The sequence below is a fragment of the Leucoraja erinacea genome, unplaced genomic scaffold (assembly GCF_028641065.1).
Source record: "Leucoraja erinacea ecotype New England unplaced genomic scaffold, Leri_hhj_1 Leri_52S, whole genome shotgun sequence".
NCBI lineage: Eukaryota > Metazoa > Chordata > Chondrichthyes > Rajiformes > Rajidae > Leucoraja > Leucoraja erinaceus.
Window position 1 is genome coordinate 271,775 of NW_026576432.1, and position 20,726 is coordinate 292,500.

At 51.9% G+C, this 20,726-nt stretch overlaps 1 protein-coding gene across 1 annotated transcript in view; it reads left to right on the top strand.

Moving 5' to 3' along the window:
* The first annotated feature begins 2,891 nt into the window (after window positions 1-2,891).
* LOC129694054 (collagen alpha-1(XXIV) chain-like) overlaps window positions 2,892-20,726 on the top strand; it is a 173,158-nt gene continuing 155,323 nt past the window's right edge. The window contains exon 1 of the mRNA XM_055630779.1: window positions 2,892-3,120. Coding sequence (XP_055486754.1) covers window positions 3,065-3,120 — 56 coding nt within the window. The 5' untranslated portion in view covers window positions 2,892-3,064. The remainder of the gene's footprint in view (window positions 3,121-20,726) is intronic.

The following is a 20,726-nucleotide window of genomic DNA, read 5'->3' on the forward strand; positions in this document are numbered from 1 at the left end:
AGTGGAATTGGAATATTCGAAACATTCACTCTGCATCTCTCCAGACGCTGCCTGACATGCTGAGTATTTTCTGTTTGTTTATTTTACATCTCCAGTATCTGTACTGATGTTGATTTTTCAGGACAGGATAGAGCACAGAGACTTTTCCCCAGGATACGGGAATCATGAACGAGTGGGCAGAGGTTTAGTTTCTGCACACTTTAAGTTTCTGTGTGTTGTGTGAGTGAGTGTATGGGCCCCCGCGATGTTACTGCACGCTAGATTCTCATTGTAGCTGTTCAGCACTGTTCTAGAGCAGATTTCAGTAAACTCGACCTGACTACTGATGCAACGCTGCCTCTATCCAGGGCAGTCACTCTCACCTCACCTCTGAAAGTCAGCTCCTTCATCATTTACACAGCCCAGACCATCACACAAACCAACCTCCCTTCCATCGCCCCCATCTACACCTCACGCTGCCTCGGCAAGGCCAGCAGCATCATCACGGACCAGTCTCACCTCGGTCACTCCCTCTTCTCCCCTCTCCCATCGGGCAAGATGTACAGAAGTGTGAAAACCAACGCACACCTCCAGATTCAGGGACAGTTTCTTCCCGGCTGTTATCAGGCAACTGAACCGTCCTCTCACCAACTAGAGAGCGGTCCTGACCTCCCATCTACATCATTGGTGACCCTCGGACTATCCTTGATTGGACTTTACTGGACTTTATCTTGCACTAAACGTTATTCCCTTGATCCTGTATCTGTACACTGTGGACGGCTCGATTGTAATCATGTATTCTCTTTCCGCTGACTGGTTAGCACCATGTTTGACTGGATGGGGAAGGATCTGAGCTGCTGCTCGTGTGATCATTTAGCTTTGTCCAATACACGCTGTTGAACTGGGCCACAATTAAACCCAGTTAGATGGTCAATCTGCTTAAAAGACAAACGTTTAAAAACCACGGTTAGAACTGCAAGCAAAAGAGTATTTTGGAATGTTGATAATTTTATATCATCTTTCAAAAAGTGGATTATTAATCACAAGTTACATACGAAATAGGACATGACGACATGCTTAAAAATAACCAGCGGGGTTTTAGAGACTTGAGTGAAGGAGTCGTGGTTTGTTGGGTGACATTGAAGTCTACATTGTTAGTAGATTTGTAGATGACACCAGAATTGGTCGTGCAGTGGGCAGTGAGGAAGGATATTGGAATTGACAGTGAGATCTCGTACAGTTGGCGTCAGTTTGGTTCATTGTCGGGTGTAACGAGGTACAGTGAAAAGCTTTCACTTCCATCCTTCAGTTTGGGAAGGTGGGCCAAGGATGGGGCCAGTGGAACGTAACTGGGACCAGGGCAGGACTTGCACAGTAACAGGTGGAGCCGTGGAGAGAGCTGCAGAACCAAGAGATCTGGGTGTGGAGGGGGCACCATTCTCTTTATCACGGTGGCATGATGGCACTGTGGCACGATGGTACTAGTCTGTGGCAAGGTGGCTGTGGCACTGTGGCACGATGGCAAGGTGGCACGGTGGTGCAGCAGTAGAAGATCCTGTAGAGGCCAATTGGATATTTTCTAGAGAGTTAGATTTAGCTCTAAGGTAAAAAAGCAGGAACGGGGTACTGATTTTAATGATCCGCCAGGGGGAGGGGGAGCAGGAGGAGCAGAGGAGGGGGGAGGGGGAGGAGGGGGGATGATGAGGAGGGCGGAGGGGGGCAATCTTCCACCCCATTCTCCATTCTCCATGGGGGTGGGTTTTGGGGAGGAGGGATGTTGGGGAGGGGGAGGGAGGGAGGGAGGGAGGGAGGGGAGCAGCAACAGTGTCTCCTGCCCCGGGGGACCGCTCTGCCTCTGCGGGCCGCTCTGATCTCAGCACGCTGGTGAAATTGAACACCGACCTTCACTGTAACACGTTCTCGCCGCAACCCCTTCCTTCCACTGACGACTCCGGGGGAGGGAGGGGGGGGTGAGTTATCGGGCACACGGGGAGATGCCGCGCTACACGCAGGGGGATCAAGGGGTGGGGCGCTGAGAGAGGGCTGTCCGTGTGCGGGGAGAGACAGGGATAGCGGAGGGGGGGGCGGGGGGGAGGTTGTGGGTGTATGTGTGGGGGAGAGAGCAGAGGTTGTGAGAGGTAGGGCGAGGGGGGGAGGGGAAGGGGGAAGGAGGGAGAGAGAAGAGAAACCAGGAGTGGGCGGAGGGAGGGAGAGGGTGGGCGAGGAGTCAGCGTGTGAGCCCGGGACTGGCAGACCACAGAGAGAGTGTGTCGGGGAGTCAAGGTGTACACGACACTGAGCGTCAGCGGCAGGCGGCGCGCGTGTGTGTGTGTGTGAGAGGGTAGATTTACTCCCAGTGTAACAGCGTGTCACAGAGAGGGAGACGGAGAGATCGATAGAGAGAGTGTGAGAGGAAGGGAGACAGAGAGGAAGCGAGAGGGAGAAAGTGAGAGAAAGAGAGAGACAGACAGAGAGAGAGAGAAAGACAGAGAGAGGGAGAGAGAGAGAGAGAGACAGAGGGAGAGAGAGAGAGAGAGAGAGAGAGAGAGAGAGACAGACAGAGAGAGAGAGGAGAGAGAGAGAGAGAGAGAGAGAGAGAGAGAGAAGAGAGAGACAGAAAGAGAGAGAGAGAGAGAGGGGGGGGAGAGAGAGAGAGAGAGAGAGAGACAGAGAGAGAGAGACAGACAGAGTGTGTGTACGGGGCACAGATACAGGGTGAGAGAGGGGAGGAGAGAGAGGGGAGGGGAGGGGGGGGGGGGTGAGTGAGAGGGGGGGGTGGGTGTGAGTGAGTGAGTGAGAGAGAGGAGAGGGGGGGAGAGGAGTGAGAGGGAGTGAGTGAGTGAGAGAGAGGGGAGGGGAGGAGAGGAGGGGGGGTGTGAGTGAGGGGGGGGGGGGGGTGTGAGTGAGTGAGTGAGCAGGGGGCAGCGATGCCGGGCGACACGTGAGGAGCGGACAAGGAGACACACTTGTACACACTTGTACACACTTGCCCTCCGCCCCCGCGCTCGCCACTCTCAGATGAAGCAGCGGCGCCGCACTTCCCTGGTTTTGCTTCGGGGTTCGCTGTGTGGACAGATGCATACAAATGCATTTAGGAACCCAGAGGCTAAAGGATAGATGGATCTGGCCCCCCGCCGGAAGGTGAGTGTGTGCTCTCCGCCTGCCTGATCACCCCCTTGCCTGCCAGCGCCGCCAACTTCCCCAAGTTGCCTGGTTTTGTTGCTTTAAACCCTCGCCTTACGCAGGAGAAAAGTCCCAGAGTGCTGGAGTAACTCACGCAGCATCGGTGGACAGAAGGAATGGCTTGGGGTCGAGGCCCTTCTTCAAACTGAGATTCAGGGGAGAGTGAAACGAGAGACTTAGACGGTGATGTAGAGAGATAGAGAGAGAGGGAGGGGGGGGGGGGGGGGGGGGGGGGGGGCGAGAGAAACGTTGACCGGCGCCGCCTTGTGTGACATATAAGATTATTAAGGGCTTGGACACGCTGGAGGCAGGAAACATGTTCCCGATGTTGGGGGAGTCTGGATGCTAGCGAGCTAGATAGGGCTCTTAAAGATAGTGGAGTCAGGGGATATGGGGAGAAGGCAGGGACGGGGTACTGATTGGGGATGATACTCCTGCACCTATTGTCTATTGACACTTATATCTCTCTGTGAGCTGGGACGAGGGACGGATTCTCGCTCCCGAGACAGATGTGTGTTCTCAGACAGATGTTCATCTGGGCAAAGAGACGCCAGAGCCGTGTAGGAAGGAACTGCAGATGCTGGTTTACACCGAGGATAGACACAACATGCTGGAGTAACTCAGTGGGACGGGCAGCATCTCTGGAGAGAAGGAATGGACGACGTTTCGGGTCGAGACTCTTCTTCAGACTTGGTTCTTGATTTTGTTCTTGAGTTTGAAGAAGGGTCCCGGCCCGAAACGTCACCTATCCATGTTCTCCACAGATGCTGCCTGACCCGCTGAGTTATGGTGCAGCAACATCTATGGAGCGAAGGAAATAGGCAACGTTTCGGGCCGAAACCCTTCTGGAAATAGGCAACGTTTCGGGCCGAAACCCGGAAGGGTTTCGACCCGAAACGTTACCTATTTCCTTAGCTCCACAGATGCTGCTGCACCCGCTCAGTTACTCCAGCACTGCAGTTCGCTGTGTCTAACGTGCAGAAAACGCAGCGTAGTCGCAGGGAAACCAGACCAACTCGGGATGAAATAGCCAAGGCTATTCAGAGAGTCGTACAGCACGGAGCCAGGCCCTTCGGCCCCGCCATCCATGCCTAGCAAGATGCCCCATCTAAGCTCGGCCCATTTACCCGCGTTTGGCCCTGAACCTTTCATATCCGCGTACCTGTCCAAGTATCTTTTCAATATTGTCCTAGTTCCGGCCTCAACCACCTCCGCCGACCTGAAGAGGCCAGAATTAGAGGCGAGCACAGATTGTGGACGGAACACAGTCGGCGGGGGGGGGGGGGGGGGGGGGGGGGGGGGGGGGTGTGGGGGTGGGGGGGGGTGGTGGGGGGGGGGCGTGTGGGGGGGGGGGGGTGTGGGGGGGGGGGGGTACATTAACGGGGGGAGGGGTTACGTTACGGGGGGGGGGTGGGGGGTGGGAGGGGGGGGGTGTAGGGTCCGGAGGGGGTTACAGCGAAGAGTGGGGGGTCGGGGTGGCGTGTGTCTGTGTCTGAGAGAGAGACAGTAAGCCAGACAGGCTGCTGTTTACTCCAGAGGGCATGTAAACAGCTGGTTAAACGTACACTTCCGACACCACTCGGCCAGCGAACTTTAACACTTTAAATCCCGAATATTTTCTCTTTAAACTTTCACAATGGAGTCCGGACTAACCAATCAAGGCCCCGTTTAAGAAACAGTTAGACAGGAACCTGGATCGGACAGGTTTGGGGGATATGGACCAAGCGCAGGCAGGTGGGACTAGTGTAGCTGGGACAAGTTGGCCGAGTTGGGCCGAAGGGCCTGTTTCCACGCTGTATCACTGATAGCGCACATTCGGTGGGATAGCCAGGTGCAGGAGTAGGCCATTCGGCCCTTCGAGCCAGCACCGCCATTCAATGTGATCATGGCTGATCATCCCCAATCAGTACCCCGTTCCTGCCTTCTCCCCATATCCCCTGACTCCGCTATCTTTAAGAGCCCTATCTGGCTCTCTCTTGAAAGTGTCCAGAGAACCTCACTCCTTGGCAGAGAATTCCACAGACTCACAACTCTGTGAGAAAAAGTGTTTCCTCGTCTCCGTTCTAAATGGCTTACCCCTTATTCTTAAACGGTGGCCCCTGGTTCTGGACTCCCCCAACATCGGGAACATGTTTCCTGCCTCTAGCGTGTCCGATCCCTTAATAATCTGATATGTTTCAATAAGATCCCATCTCATCCTTCTAAACGCCAGAGTATTCAGTCCTCAACTCAACATTCAGCAAGTAGTTAGACACAAAAAGCTGGAGCAACTCAGCGGGTCAGGCAGCATTTGTGGAGAAGGAATGGGTGACGTTTCGGGTCGTGACCTATTCCTTCTCTCCGGAGATGCTGCCCATCCCGCTGAGTGACTCCAGTCCAGCATATTGTGTGTGTGTGTGTGTGTGTGTGTGGGGGTGTGTGTGTGTGGGGTGTGTGGTTGTGTGTGTGTGTGGTGTGTGTGTGTGTGTGTGTGTGGTGTGTGTGTGTGTGTGTGTGTGTGTGTGTGTGTGTGTGTGTGTGTGTGTGTGTGTGTGTGTGTGTGTGTGTGGGTGTGTGTGTGTGTGTGTGTGTGAGTGTGTGTGTGTGTGTGTGTGTGTGTGTGTGCGAGAGTGGGGGTGTGGGGGTGTGTTGGGGGGTGTGTGTGTGTGTGTGTGTGTGTGTGTGTGTGTGTGTGTGTGTGTGTGTGTTGTGTGTGTGTGTGCGTGCGTGTGGGGGTGTGTGTGTGTGTGGGTGTGTGTGTGTGTGTGTGTGTGTGTGTGTGTGTGTGTTACGTGTGTGTGTGTGTGTGTGTGTGGTGTGTGTGTGTGGTGGTGTGTGTGTGTGTGTGTGTGGTGGGTGTGTGTGTGTGTGTGTGTGTGTGTGTGTGTGTGTGTGTGTGTGTGTGTGTGTGTGTGTGTGTGTGTGTGTGTGTGTGTGTGTGTGTGTGTGTGTGTGTGTGTGTGTGTGTGTGTGTGTGTGTGTGTGTGTGTGTGTGTGTGTGTGTGTGTGTGTGTGTGTGTGTGTTTAGTGATGCGCCGGCCATTTGTGTCGCTCCCGACCCCGCCACTGTCGGGAGGATGGTCTTGTCCCGTGTTGGTTAATGCGTGTGTGGACTTGTCGTTGGCTGGAGACTTGGCTGTGTTGCGGGGAGATGCTCTATGCTGGGCGGGCTTCATTGCAACCTGCCCCCGCTCTACATAAGCGCTCTCCTCTCCTCGCTGTTTATAAATAACAGCTCGCTAGTCCATCTGTCCACTGCTCGCTCTCGCAGTCAACTCCACGGAGATAAACAGTTTGTTTTAGAAGGAAGTGCAGATGCTAGACATAAATGCTGGAGAAACTCAGCGGCTGAGGCAGCGTCTATGGAGCGAAGGAAACATAGGGTCTCGACCCGAAACGCCACCTATTCCTTCTCTCCACAAATGCTCTTCTCCCTCAACTGCTGAACGTGTGTGTGTGTGTGTGTGTGAGTTGGCCCAACGCATTCTGACACTGTCCCCGTACGGAAAAGAAAAAGCCCGCGGTGAATTCTGTCGTCCCCGAGGTAATTAATGGCAGTCGCGTAATGTCCCGGGGAACAGTCACCAGATAGGTCTCCGGCGCTTGACAAGATGGCACCTTGAGGCGCACTTGTCCTCAACATCAGAGTGCTCTCAATGCACACAGTCTTTTACCCCAGTGGCTCCTACATCGACAACCAGGCAGCATAGGGTTAAGGTGAAAGGGGAAAGATTTAATAGGAACCTGAGGATGTTGCCAGGACTAGAGGGTGTGAGCTACTGGTTGAGTAGGCTGGGTCTCTATTCCATGGAGCGCAGGTGGATGAGGGGTGATCTTATAGAGGTGTACAAGCTCATGATGGGACTAGATAGTAGGGGAATCGAGGACCAGAGGACATGGGTTCAAGGTGAAGGGGACAAAGATTTAATAGGAACCTGAGGGGTCACTTTTTCACACAGAGGGTGGTGGGTGTATGGAACATGCTGCTGGAGGAGGTAGTTGAGGCTGGGACTGTCCCATCCTCAGAAACAGTTTAAGAAACAGTTAGACAGGTACCTGTACATGGATAGGATAGGTTTAGAGGGATATCGGCCAAACACAGGCAGGTGGTAGATGGGCACGTTAAACGGCATGGGCTAGTTGGGCCGAAGGGCCTGTTTCCATGCTGCATGACTGCGAACCTGAGACTGAGAGGCAACTTTTGGTGGGCGAATGGAATGAGCTGCCAGAGGAGGTGGTTGAGGCTGGCACTGTAATAACATTCAAAAGACAATTGGACTAGTACATGAGATAGAAACCAATTGGAGGCCCAGGACAGAAAGGTCAGATTGGGAATGGGAGGGGGAGTTGAAGTGCTGAGCAACCGGGGAGATCAGGTAGGTTAAGGCGGATTGAGCGGAGGTGTTCAGCGACACGATCGCCGAGCCTGCGCTTGGTCTCACCGATGTACAGGAGTCCACACCTGGAGCAGCGGATACAGTAGATGAGGTTGGAGGAGGTGCAAGTGAACCTCTGCCTCACCTGGAAAGACTGTCGGGGTCCTTGGAGTCGAGGGGGGAGGTAAAGGGACAGGTGTTGCATCTCCTGCGGTTGCAGGGGAAAGTACCTGGGGAGGGGGTGGTTTGGGTGACAATAAACAATAGACAATAGGTGCAGGAGTAGGCCATTCGGCCCTTTGAGCCAGCACCACCATTCAATGTGATCATGGCTGATCATCCACAATCAGTACCCCGTTCCTGCCTTCACCCCATATCCCCTGACTCCACTATCTTTAAGAGCCCTATCTAGCTCTCTCTTGAAAGTATCCAGAGAACCGGCCTCCACCGCCCTCTGAGGCAGAGAATTCCACAGACTCACAACTCTCTGTGAGAAAAAGTGTTTCCTCGTCTCCGTTCTAAATGGCTTACTCCTTATTCTTAAACTGTGGCCCCTGGTTCTGGACTCCCCCAACATCGGGAACATGTTTCCTGCCTCTAGCGGGGGTGGGAAGGGACGAGTTGACCTGGGAGTTGCGGAGGGAACGGTCTCTGTGGAAAGCAGAAAGGGGCGGAGATGGGAAGATGTGGCCAGTAGTGGGATCCCGTTGGAGGTGGCGAAAGTGTTGGAGGATTATATGCTGTATGTGACGGCTGATGGGGTGTGACAAGGGGGACTCTGTCCTGGTTATGAATGGGGGAAGGGGGAGCAAGAGTGCAGCTCCAACGGGATCCCACTTCTGGCAATAAACTAAACTCAACTCAACTCGACTCTGGAGGTACAGAAGCTCAAAAGTGCGCACCACCAGACTCAGGAACAGCTTCTTCCCCTCTGTTATTAGGCTTCTGAACAGTCCATCCATAACCTAGGGTAATGTCCGATTCACCTCTACCCCATTGCGGACATTGGACTTTGTCTGTGGAACTGATGCTGACGCTACAATGCTGAGAACTATATTCTGCACTCTGTATCTTCCCCTTTGCTCTCCCTGTTGTACTGGAGTTTGACGACTGTATTTACATTTAGCATTATCTGATCTGAATGGATAGCGTGCAACAGAAAGCTTTTCACTGTACCTCGGTACATGTGGCAATAATAAGCCTAAAGCAGTGGCGATCGGCGCCTGATGTAACCGTGTATCAGAATGAAATGAGGAAGGAGGAGAGGCTTCAGCTTTTGATACCTATAGGGGGGAAGCTGCAAAGACCTTTCTTTGAAAGGATGAGGGGGAAACCTCATTGAAACGTACAGAATTGTGAAAGGCCTGGATAGAGTGGATGTGGAGAGGATGTTTCCACTAGTGGGAGAATTTAGAACCAGAGGTCACAGCCTCAGAATTAAAGGACGTTCCATTAGAAAGGAGATGAGGAGGAATTTCTTTAGCCAGAGGGTGGTGAATCTGTGGGATTTATTGCCACAGACGGCTGTGGAGGCCACAAGCCAGTGGATATATTTAAGGCAGAGATAGACAGATTGTTGATTAGTACGGGTGTCAGAGGTTATGAGGAGAAGGCAGGAGAATGGGGTCGAGAGGGAGAGATAGATCAGCCATGACTGAATGGTGGAATAGACTTGATGGGCCGAATGGCCGGATTCTGTTCCTAGAACTTACGAACATTAGAATAAGTTGCCAAAGCATGTTTTTTAAAATGTGTTTAAGAAGGAACTGCAGATGCTGGAAAATCGAAGGTAGACAAAAATGCTGGAGAAACTCAGCGGGTGAGGCAACATCTATGAAGCGAAGGAAATAAGCGACGTTTCGGGTCGAAACTCTTAAGGGTCACCTATTTCCTCACCCCTTGAGTTTCCCCTGCATTTTTGTCCACCTCTTATAAGATGTGTAATGCATTTCCCACTTGGGCAGCTGCTGGGTTGATGCTTAATGCCCCTGTGTGTGTGTCCGTGATATTACTCTGCACTGTACACCATGTGTTGGAGGAGGTTGCATAGGGACAAATATTTGCATTGCTTTTCGCTTCCACTCATCATATTTGATTGATCACATGTGCAGGCATAGAGTAAGCTGTAGAAACATAGAAAATTAGGTGCAGGAGTAGGCCATTCGGCCCTTCGAGCCTGCACCGCCATTCAATATGATCATGGCTGATCATCCAACTCAGTATCCCGTACCTGCCTTCTCTCCATACCCCCTGATCCCCTTAGCCACAAGGGCCACATCTAACTCCCTCTTAAATATAGCCAATGAACCGTAAATATGTGTCAGAGTGTTCACCATCTAATGGTGTCTGCTGTCCATAAGAATAAGGGGTAAGCCATTTAGAACGGAGACCAGGAAACACTTTTTCTCACAGAGAGTGGTGAGTCTGTGGAATTCTCTGCCTCAGAGGGCGGTGGAAGCAGGTTCTCTGGATACTTTCAAGAGAGAACTGGATAGGGCTCTTTAAGATAGCAGAGTCAGGGGATATGGGAAGAAGGCAGGAACGGGATACTGATTGGGGATGATCAGCAATGATCACATTGAATGGCGGTGCTGGCTCGAAGGGCCGCATGGCCTACTCCTGCACCTGTTGTCTATTGTCTATTGAACTGCTGATGCTGGAAAATCGAATGAAATAGGCAACGCTTATCGAAAATCGAAGGAAATAGACAACGTTGCCTATTCCTGTGCTCCATAGATGCTGCCTCACCCGCTGAGTTTCTCCAGCATTTTTGTCTACCATCTAATGGTGTCTGACTGCTTCACTGTAGAGGTGAGGCAGCTTGTCAGGCGGGTTCATCACTTCATTATCAAGCACTTGGAGTGCAGGGATGGAGTCATTGACTCCAGTCTACAACCCAAGGATTTGTGTAATGCACAAGTTATTGAGTCACAGAGCACGGAAACAGACCCTTCGGCTCGACTCTCCCATGCCAACCAAGATGCCCCATCTATAGTTTAATTTAAGGGCCTGTCCGACTTGGTGATTTTTTTCGGAGATGGCCGGCATCGCTGACTGACGATTTGCGGCGTGACGCAGCGTGATGACGCATTGATGCGCGATGCCTCCTCAAGTGTCGCAACATTTTTCTTGTCGCCGCTGGATTTTGAAATGTTCAAAACCTTTTGGCGACCCTGATATAGTCACTGATGCCGGCAGTCGCCGAAAAAATCGCCAAGTGGGACAGGCCCTTAAGGGACACAGCGCAGAAACAGGCCCTTCGGCTCTCTCAGTCCACGCCAACCAGCGATCCCCACACATTAACAATACTATCCCACACACACTGGGGACAATTTTCAATCTTCATTTACTGAAGCCAATAAACCTACAAACCTGCACGTCTTTAGAGTGTGGGAGGAAACCGGAGCACCCGGGGGAAACCCACGCAGGTCACAGGGAGAACGTGCAAACTCCGTACAGACAGCACCCGTGGTCAGGATCGAACCCGGGCCTCTGGCCCTGTAAACGCTGTAAGACAGTTGCTCTACCGCTGTGCTATCCTGCTGTTCCATATCTCTCTAAACCTTTCTGATCCATTGTCGATGGAATGACGGGAAAATGTGTGGATGGCGGATATCTTGACCAGTTGCATGGTAGTGCCACGGACTGTTGCTACTGGAGGGGCTTTAATACCCAGAGCAGTGAACTCTGTGGCGGGTAAGTCCAGACCTGGCCTCTACCTGTTAAACCAAGATCAGGAATGTGAGGGTGATCATCACAGTCTGGGCATTTGTGAATGTGGTCTGCTGAAGCATGGTCCTTTACCTCAACGAGTGCCTATATCAACGGGAGAACTCTGTTTTAGTTGAGTTTATTGTCCCGTGTACCGAGGTACAGTGAAAAGCTTGTGTTGCGTGCTAACCAGTCAGCGGAAAGACAATACATGATTACAATCGAGCTGTTTGCAGCACCACACCCATCCACCTACACACAGACCATCGGCACTGTATCCAGCTGCTACTGGTCTCTGCAAAAGACAGGAGTCAAGAGAGTTTAATTGTCAAATGTCCCAACACGGAACTATGACATTCTTACTTGCAGAAGCACAATAAATATATGAACATAGTACAGTAAAACCTGTATTAAACAACACAATGAGACCAAACACAAACAGCCCCTCATATGAATATTGATTTCTCTAACTTCAAGTGGTGCAGCGGGTAGAGCTGCTGCCTCACAGCGCCAGAGACCCGGGTTCCATCCTGACTACGGGTGCTGTCTGTACGGAGTTTGTACGTTCTCCCCGTGACCTGTGTGGTACATTCCAAAGACGTGCAGGTTTGTAGGTTAATTGGCTTGGTATAATTGTAAATTGTCCCCAGTGTGTGTGGGATAGTGTTAGTGTGCGGGGATCGCTGGTCGGCACGGACTCGGTGGGCTGATGGTCCTGTTTCTGCGCTGTGTCTCTAAACTAAACTAAATTAAAACTAACTCCTTGCATCCCCTCTCTCTCTCCGTCCCTCCCTCACCCTAGTCCTGTTGAGTTTCACTGTCTGTGTAACTCGTTATCATCTACCCCACTGCCAACAATGGACCATTGTGGGCTCCACCTTTGTTTGATCATCATTGTTTTTTGCACATCTTTGATTAATTTGTTCTATGTACCTTCTATGTCTCTTGTTTCTCTTTCCCTGACTCTCAGTCTGAAGAAGGGTCTCGACCCAATACGTTGCCTATTCCTTCGCTTCAGCGATGCTGCCTGACCCGCTGAGTTACTCCAGCCTTTTGTGTCCATGTTCAGAGTGTGTAGAGCAGGGAGCTGAGCACGCAGCCTACAGGTACTCCTGTGATGAGGTTATCGAGGAGGAAGGTGTTGCTGCCTGTTGGTACTGATTGTGTTTTGTTGATGAGCAAGTCGAGGATCCAGTTGCAGGGGGCAACTGTTAATAGATAGTAGATAATAGGTGCAGGAGTAGGCCATTCGGCCCTTCGAACCAGCACTGCCATTCAATGTGATCATGGCTGATCATCCCCAATCAGTACCCCGTTCCTGCCTTCTCCCCATACCCACTGACTCTGCTATCTTTAAGAACCCTACCTGACTCTCTCTTGAAAGAGGCAGAGAATTCCACAGAGTCACAACCCTCTGTGAGAAGAAGTGTTTCCTCGTCTCCGTTCTAAATGGCTTACCCCTTATTCTTAAGCTGTGGCCCCTGGTTCTGGACTCCCCTAACATCGGAACATGTTTCCTGCCTCTAGCGTGTCCAAACCCTTAATAATCTTATGTTTCAATAAGATCCCCTCTCATCCTTCTAAACTCCAGAGCGTACAAGCCCAGCTGCTCCATTCTCTCAGTATATGACAGTCCCGCCATCCCGGGAATTAACCTTGTAAACCTACGCTGCACTCCCTCAATTGCAAGAATGTCCTTCCTCAAATTAGGGGACCAAAACTGCACACAATACTCCAGGTGTGGTCTCACTAGGGTTCTGTACAACATTTGTACAGGTTCATGGATAGGAAAGGTTTTGAGGGATGTGGACCAAACATGGGCAGGTGGGACTAGTGTATTTGAGATATCTTGGTCAGCATGGGCAAATTGGGCAGAAGGGCCTGTTTCCATGCTGCATCACTCTACAATCCAGGGAGAGGTGGGAGGGGTGTGTGACAGACAGTGAATCAGGCAGTAAAACATTGATATCAGTTTGTCAGTTGGGTTTATTGTCCCGTGTACCGAGGTACAGTGAAAAGCTTTTGTTGCGTGCTAACCAGTCAGCGGAAAGACAATACATGATTACAATCGAGCCGTCCACAGTGTACAGATACAGGATAAGGGAATAACGTTTAGTGCAAGGTAAAGCCGGCAAAGTCCGATCAAGGATAGTCCGAGGGTCACCAATGAGGTAGATGGGAGGTCAGGACCGCTCTCTAGTTGGTGAGAGGACGGTTCAGTTGCCTGATAACAGCCGGGAAGAAACTGTCCCTGAATCTGGAGGTGTGCGTTGGTTTTCACACTTCTGTACCTCTTGCCCGATGGGAGAGGGGAGAAGAGGGAGTGACCGGGGTGAGACTGGTCCTTGATGATGCTGCTGGCCTTGCCGAGGCAGCGTGAGGTGTAGATGGAGGCGATGGAAGGGAGGTTGCTTCTTCAACGTTGCGATAGTCCCTGCCTCAACTATCTCCATGGTCTTGGCTCATAGAGAAGCTCCCTCTCCACCCCTGCTGGGATGTAGTCTGTTGTAGATGAGAATCAAGCTGGCCACCAAAGCTGGAACGATGGGGTGCTGATTCTGAATGTGTGAAGTTGTCTCCCATCAGTCAAGAGGTACAGAAGTGTGAAAACACACACTTCCAGATTCAGGGACAGTTTCTTCCCGCCTGTTATCAGGCAACTGAACCGTCCTCTCACCAACTAGAGAGCGGTCCTGACCTCCCATCCACCTCATTCACTGGATGTTTTCAAGAGAGAGTCAGATATAGCTCCTAGGGCTAACGGAAGTCAAAGTTCAATCAAGGATAGTCTGAGGGTCACTGATCAGGCCGATAGTAGTTCAGGACATCTCTCTGGTTGTGGTAGGATGCTTCAGTTGCCTGAGAACAGCTGGGAAGACACTGTCCTAGTGATGGATGCAAGGTGGATGCAGATGTGGGCAGTGCTATCCACGGACTAGCTCTCCTGGGTAATCACACCCCAGCTGTCAGGCCCGGTAGAACACAGAGAGGGAGAGTCCTTGTAAAAATTGACATTTACAGACCAAAGGTAAAGCAAACGATGTGAGCGGATGCAAGAGTTCCGGAACAATCTCCAGGACGCAAGGTTTAATTAGAGCAGCGTTTGAAATGCCTCTTTGAAGGCAGGCTTCCTCACTGGTAGTTGTTGGTCAGCTAATGGGGCACGCTGCCGCTTCAAGAGGAACACCATGCAGAGGTGTCAATTATCTCGGCTTTTAACCTGTAACCCTTTCCTGGCTAACATACGATGAGCGTTTGTCGACGCTGGGCCTGTACTCGCTGGAGTTTAGAAGGATGAGGGGTGCCCTCATTGAAACGTACAGAATAATGGGCGGCCTGGATAGAGTGGATGTGGGGAGGATGTTTCCACTAGTGGGAGAGTCTAGGACCAGAGGGCACAGTCTCAGAATTAAAGGACGTTCATTTAGGAAGGAGATGAGGAGGAATTTCTTTAATCAGAGGGTGGTGAATCTGTGAAATTCTTTGCCACAGAAGGCAGTGGATGCCAAGTCAATGGATATTTTTACGGCAGAGATAGATGAATGCTTAAACTTTTATTAATGTTTAATGCTTTATGTGTCATTCCTAACTGTCACTGTATGTCATGTTGTCACTTGCGGGCAGAGCACCAAGGCAAATTCCTTGTATGTGAATACTTGGCCAATACAAATTCATTCATTCATCATTTGATGGGTTGGTCAGTGGTTATGGGGAAACGAAATGTTGTTAGGACAGAGAGATAGAAAGCATTGAATGACGGAGTAGACTTGTGGGCCAGAATTACACATAATACTCCTCCACTTATGAAAGATCCATCAATGCAGGTGAGTTCAAAGCTGATGGAAGGTGTGTCTTTTGCTCGTTCTCCCCTGTGACTGCCAGGGTTCCAAGCCCCAGGCGGCCGATGATGAGTCCCACGGCCCCTCGCTATCACCGCTTACACAGCCAACAATGGATCATTGTGGGCTCCATGGCCTTTACTGCCGGCTCTGTTTGTTGTACACATTTTCACGCCTGTGTTTCCCTCTCCCCTAAATCTGTCTGAAGAAGGGTCTCAAAACCGAATAGTCACTCATTACCTTTTCTCCAGAGATGCTGCCTGACCCGCTGAGTTACTCCAGCACTGTGTGTGTATCTGATGAATGTATGATGCTTTATTGTCACAGTGAGATACTTGTTTTGCAGACACAAGGAATGTAAAGAGTTTCCACACATGTGGTGCTGACAAAGTTACGAAGAATTCCAGTCAGGCCCCAATGCTCCCCCTTTGTCCTCAAAGGCGTGTCTAGCCTCCGGCACACACACTGGCCCCTTCCTCCACCACAGGCCCCTTCCTCCACCACAGGCCCCTTCCTCCACCACAGGCCCCTTCCTCCACCACTGGCCCCTTCCTCCACCACAGGCCCCTTCCTCCCCCACAGGCCCCTTCCTCCACCACAGGCCCCTTCCTCCACCACTGGCCCCTTCCTCCTACCACAGGCCCCTTCAGCAATGCAGGTTTCAGTCCACCACAGGCCCCTTCCTCCACCACTGGAGTTCCTCCGCCACAGGCCCCCTTCCTCCACTGCAGGGTTCCCCCACCACCGATTCCTCCCGGTTTCCTCCCACAGGCGCTTCCTCCAGCACAGGCCCCGCCTATCACAGGCCCCTTCCTCCACACAGCCCCTTCCTCCACCACTGGCCCCCTTCCTCCACCACGGCCCCTTAGTGCCCACTGGCCCCTTTGTCCTACACAGGCCCCTTTCCACCACTGTAGTTTCCTCCTCCACCTAAATCTTCCTCCACAAGAAGGGTTCTCAAAACCCCTTAGTCACCACTGGCCCCTTCCTCCACTCCAGAGCCCTGCCTGACCCGCTGAGTTACTCCACCACTGTGTGTGTATCACATGAATGTTCCTCCATGACTGGCTTTATTGTCACAGTTCCTCCAGATACTTGTTTGCTCCACCACAGGAATTCCTCCAAAGGCCCCTTCCTCCATCACAGGTGGTCCTCCACAAAGTTCCTCCACGACGAATTCCTCCAGTCAGGCCCCTTCCTCTCACCCCTGGCCCCTTCCTCCACCATGGCCCCTTCCTCCACCACAGGCCCCCTTCCTCCACACAGGCCCCTTCCTCCACCACACTGGCCCCTTCCTCCACCACTGGCCCCTTCCTCCACCACTGGCCCCTTCCTCCACCACTTGCCCCTTCCTCCACCACAGGCCCCTTCCTCCATCACAGCCCCTTCCTCCACCACAGGCCCCTTCCTCCACCACAGGCCCCTTCCTCCACCACCGGCCCCTTCCTCCACCACCGGCCCCTTCCTCCACCACTGGCCCCTTCCTCCACCACAGGCCCCTTCCTCCACCACTGGCCCCTTCCTCCACCACAGGCCCCTTCCTCCACCACAGGCCCCTTCCTCCACCACTGGCCCCTTCCTCCACCACTGGCCCCTTCCTCCACCACAGGCCCCTTCCTCCACCACAGGCCCCTTCCTCCACCACAGGCCCCTTCCTCCACCACAGGCCCCTTCCTCCATCACAGGCCCCTTCCTCCATCACAGGCCCCTTCCTCCACCACAGGCCCCTTCCTCCACCACTGGCCCCTTCCTCCACCACAGGCCCCTTCCTCCACCACAGGCCCCTTCCTCCATCACAGGCCCCTTCCTCCACCACAGGCTTCCTGAGTTGGGCAGTGGGGACCCACCACGCTGTGTACTGCGGGAGGTGTGAGCAAACACCATGATGGTGCCACCTTTACATGCGGCAACTCCACTGGCAGTGAAAGCAAACTAAGAGCTGAGCCCTCTCCCGGGGCAATGTCCGCAGCTTTGAGGGAGTAATTATCTCGGCGGTAATTAGCTGGTAGCCGCAGGGTTACAGGTGCGGGCGGAGGGAGGTGTCGGCTGTGATTACCAGCAGAGTGCTGAAGGATTTCACTGCCATGGGTCACAGCCAGTGACCCAGAAAGTTGCTGCCTGCAAGTCAGGCCCGGCGCAGGTGTGGAGTGTGAGTCGTACAGTCCACCGGGCAAGTGCCAGGAGAAAAGAGACAGAGTGCTGGAGTAACTCAGCGGGTCAGGCAGCATCTATGGAGCTAAGGAAATAGGTAACGTTTCGGGCCGAAACCCGTAAGGGTTTCGGCCCGAAACGTTGCCTATTTCCAGAAGGATTTCGGCCCGAAACGTTGCCTATTTCCTTAGCTCCATAGATGCTGCTGCACCATAACTCAGTGGGTCAGGCAGCATCTGTGGGGAACAGGGATAGGTGACGTTTCACAGAGTGCTGGAATAACTCGGCGGGTCGGGCAGCATCTATGGAGCACATGGATAGGATGAGGGGGGATCTTATAGAAACATATAAAATTATAAATGGACTGGACAAACTAGATGCAGGAAAAATGTTCCCAATGTTGGGCGAGTCCAGAACCAGGGGCCACAGTCTTAGAATAAAGGGGAGGCCATTTAAGACTGAGGTGAGAAAAAACTTTTTCCCCCAGAGAGTTGTGAATTAATGGAATTCCCTGCCACAGAGGGCAGTGGAGGCCAGGTCACTGGATGGATTTAAGAGAGAGTTAGATAGAGCTCTAGGGGCTAGTGGAGTCAAGGGATACGGGGAGAAGGCAGGCAAGGGTTATTGATTGGGGATGATCAGCCATGATCGCAATGAATGGCGGTGCTGGCTCGAAGGGCCGAATGACCTCCTCCTGCACCTATTTTCTATGTTTTTATGTGATGTTTCACATAGTGCTGTAGTAACTGAGCGGGTCAGGCAGCATCTGTGGAGAACATGGATAGGTGATGTTTCACAGAGTGCTGGAGTAACTCAGAGGGTCAGGCAGCATCTGTGAAGAACATGGATAGGTGACGTTTCACAGGTCTGTGTGTAGTAGGGGACAGATGCAACAGTGGATCAGCCGGCAAACTGCATTGTCACACTCCGAACGCAAGACGTGAACAGTGAGAAAAAGAGGTGGCACGGTGGTGCAGCGGGTAGAGCTGCTGCTTTACAGCGCCAGAGACCCGGGTTCGATCCTGACTACGGGTGCTGTCTGTACAGAGTTTGTACGTTCTCCCCGTGACCTGCGTGGGTTTTCTCCGAATGCTCCGGTTTCCTCCCACACTCCAAAGACGTGCGGGTTTGTAGGTGAATTGGGATATCATAGAACTAGTGTTCAGGTAATTGAGGGTCAGTGTGGACTCGGTGGGCCCAAGGGCTTGTTTCCACATTGTATCTCTAAACATGAACATTCTTACTTGGTGCAGTTACCAGGCCCAGATTCTTGCTATTGAGGGAAGTGCAGTGTAGGTTTACAAGGTTAATTCCCGGGATGGCGGGACTGTCATATGCTGAGAGAATGGAGCGGCTGGGCTTGTACAATCTGGAGTTTAGAAGGTTGAGGGGGGATCTTATTGAAACATATAAGATGATTAAGGGTTTGGACACGCTCGATGCAGGAAACATGTTCTCGATGTTGGAGGAGTCCAGAACCAGGGGCCACAGTTTAAGAGTAAGGGATAAGCCATTTAGAACGGAGACGAGGAAACACTTCTTCACACAGAGAGTGGTGAGTCTGTGGAATTCTCTGCCTCAGAGGACGATGGAGGCTGGTTCTCTGGATGCTTTCAAGAGAGAGCTAGATAGGGCTCTTAAAGATAGCGGAGTCAGGGGATATGGGGAGAAGGCAGGAACGGGGTACTGATTGTGGATGATCAGCCATGATCACATCGAATGGCCTACTCCTGCACCTGTTGTCTATTGTCTATTACTGCAATAACACACAGAGAATATAAAATAATCAATAATACATTAATAACTGTAAAACTAGGTAACTATATGAATGCATAACCAAAGTCCACAGTGCAACCACACACACAGTCCACAGAAGATCACAGTTGCTAAGGTTAGTGTTGTGCAGTGTTCAACAGCCTGATGGTTGTTGGGAAGAAGCTGTTACTGAACCAGGAGGTCACAGTTTCCAGGCTCCTGTACCTTCTTCCCCATGGTAGCAGCGAGGTACAATAACTACATTTAAAAGACATTAAAGGGAAGGTTATGTCTACCTTGAGTTCAAAAGACGAAGGATTTGAGTATAGGAGCAGGGCAGAAGCAGGCTACTCCGCAGTTTTGTACAGGTTCTTGGTGTCACCACACCTGGAGTATTGCGTACAGTTTTGGTCTCCAAATCTGAGGAAGGACATTTATACCCATAGAGGGAGTGCAGAGACGGTTCACCAGACTGATTCCTGGGATGTCAGGACTGTCTTATGAAGAAAGACTGGAGACTTGGTTTATACTCTCTAGAATTTAGAAGTGAGAGGGGTCTTATGGAAACTTACAAAATTCTTAAGGGGTTGGACAGGCTAGATGCAGGAAGATTGCTCCCGATGTTGGGGAAGTCCAGGACAAGGGGTCACAGCTTAAGGATAAGGGGGAAATCCTTTAAAACCGAGATGAGAAGAACCTTTTTCACACAGAGAGTGTTAGAATCTCTGGGGATCTGTGGTCAGAGGGTACTTTGGGCCGAAGGGCCAGTTTCCTATTGGCTATATTTAAGAGGGAGTTAGATGTGGCCCTTGTGTGCCCTGCAATGGGGATCAGGGGCTTTTAGCTAGGCAGGTACGGGATACTGAGTTGGATGATCAGCCATGATCATATTGAATGGCGGACAGGCTCGAAGGGCCGAATGGCCTACTCCTGCACCTGAAGGTTTTGCTATGTCTATGTCTACATTTAAAAGACGTTAAAGGGAAGGTTATGTCTACCTTGAGTTCTAAAGACGAATGGTTTAGAACTTGGAGCAGGGCAGAAGCAGGCCCTTCCGCCACCATATCTTGGCCAAGTTAAACATGTCACCTGCTGGAAGTGATGCCCATCTCTCCATCCCCTGACTCTTCATGTGTTGTGTGAATGCTACATAAGCACCACTATCGTATCTGCTTCCAGCACCAGCCGGGTGTCACGGTGGCGCAGCGGGTGGAGCTGCTGCCTCACTTGCTGAGTTTCTCCAGCATTTTTGTCTACCTTCGATTTTCCAGCATCTGCAGTTCTTTCTTAAACATTTGAAGGTCGCCCATCAGCCGCCTCTACTCCCTCTCTCCCCTCATAGTTCTGGACATTACTATCCAGGGACAAGGACACAGTTGAATGGCCTTTTGCCGTGCGTGTGACATGGGAAGGGCACATTTAGTGAGCATGTCTAGGAGGAATGCATTGGGTGTGAGTGTGTGCGGTTCAGGCCATGGTGAGTGTTGTGTGTGTTACGTTGTGAATGAAACAGCTGTCCCTGAGTTCACTCAACTATCCTGTAATCTATGTGACTCGGTGTCCAATTTTGATGGATTACCGAGCAATTGGAACGATTGTAAAAACATCTGATTTGGGGGGGGGGGGGGGGGGGGGGGTGTCCTCAGGGGACGTGTAGACGGGGCAGTGTGCGGAGATCATTAAACCAGCTGCAACCTGGAGTCGGCCCCGCCAGCCTCTGATCACGATCTTGCAGCTCCCTCACACTGACACA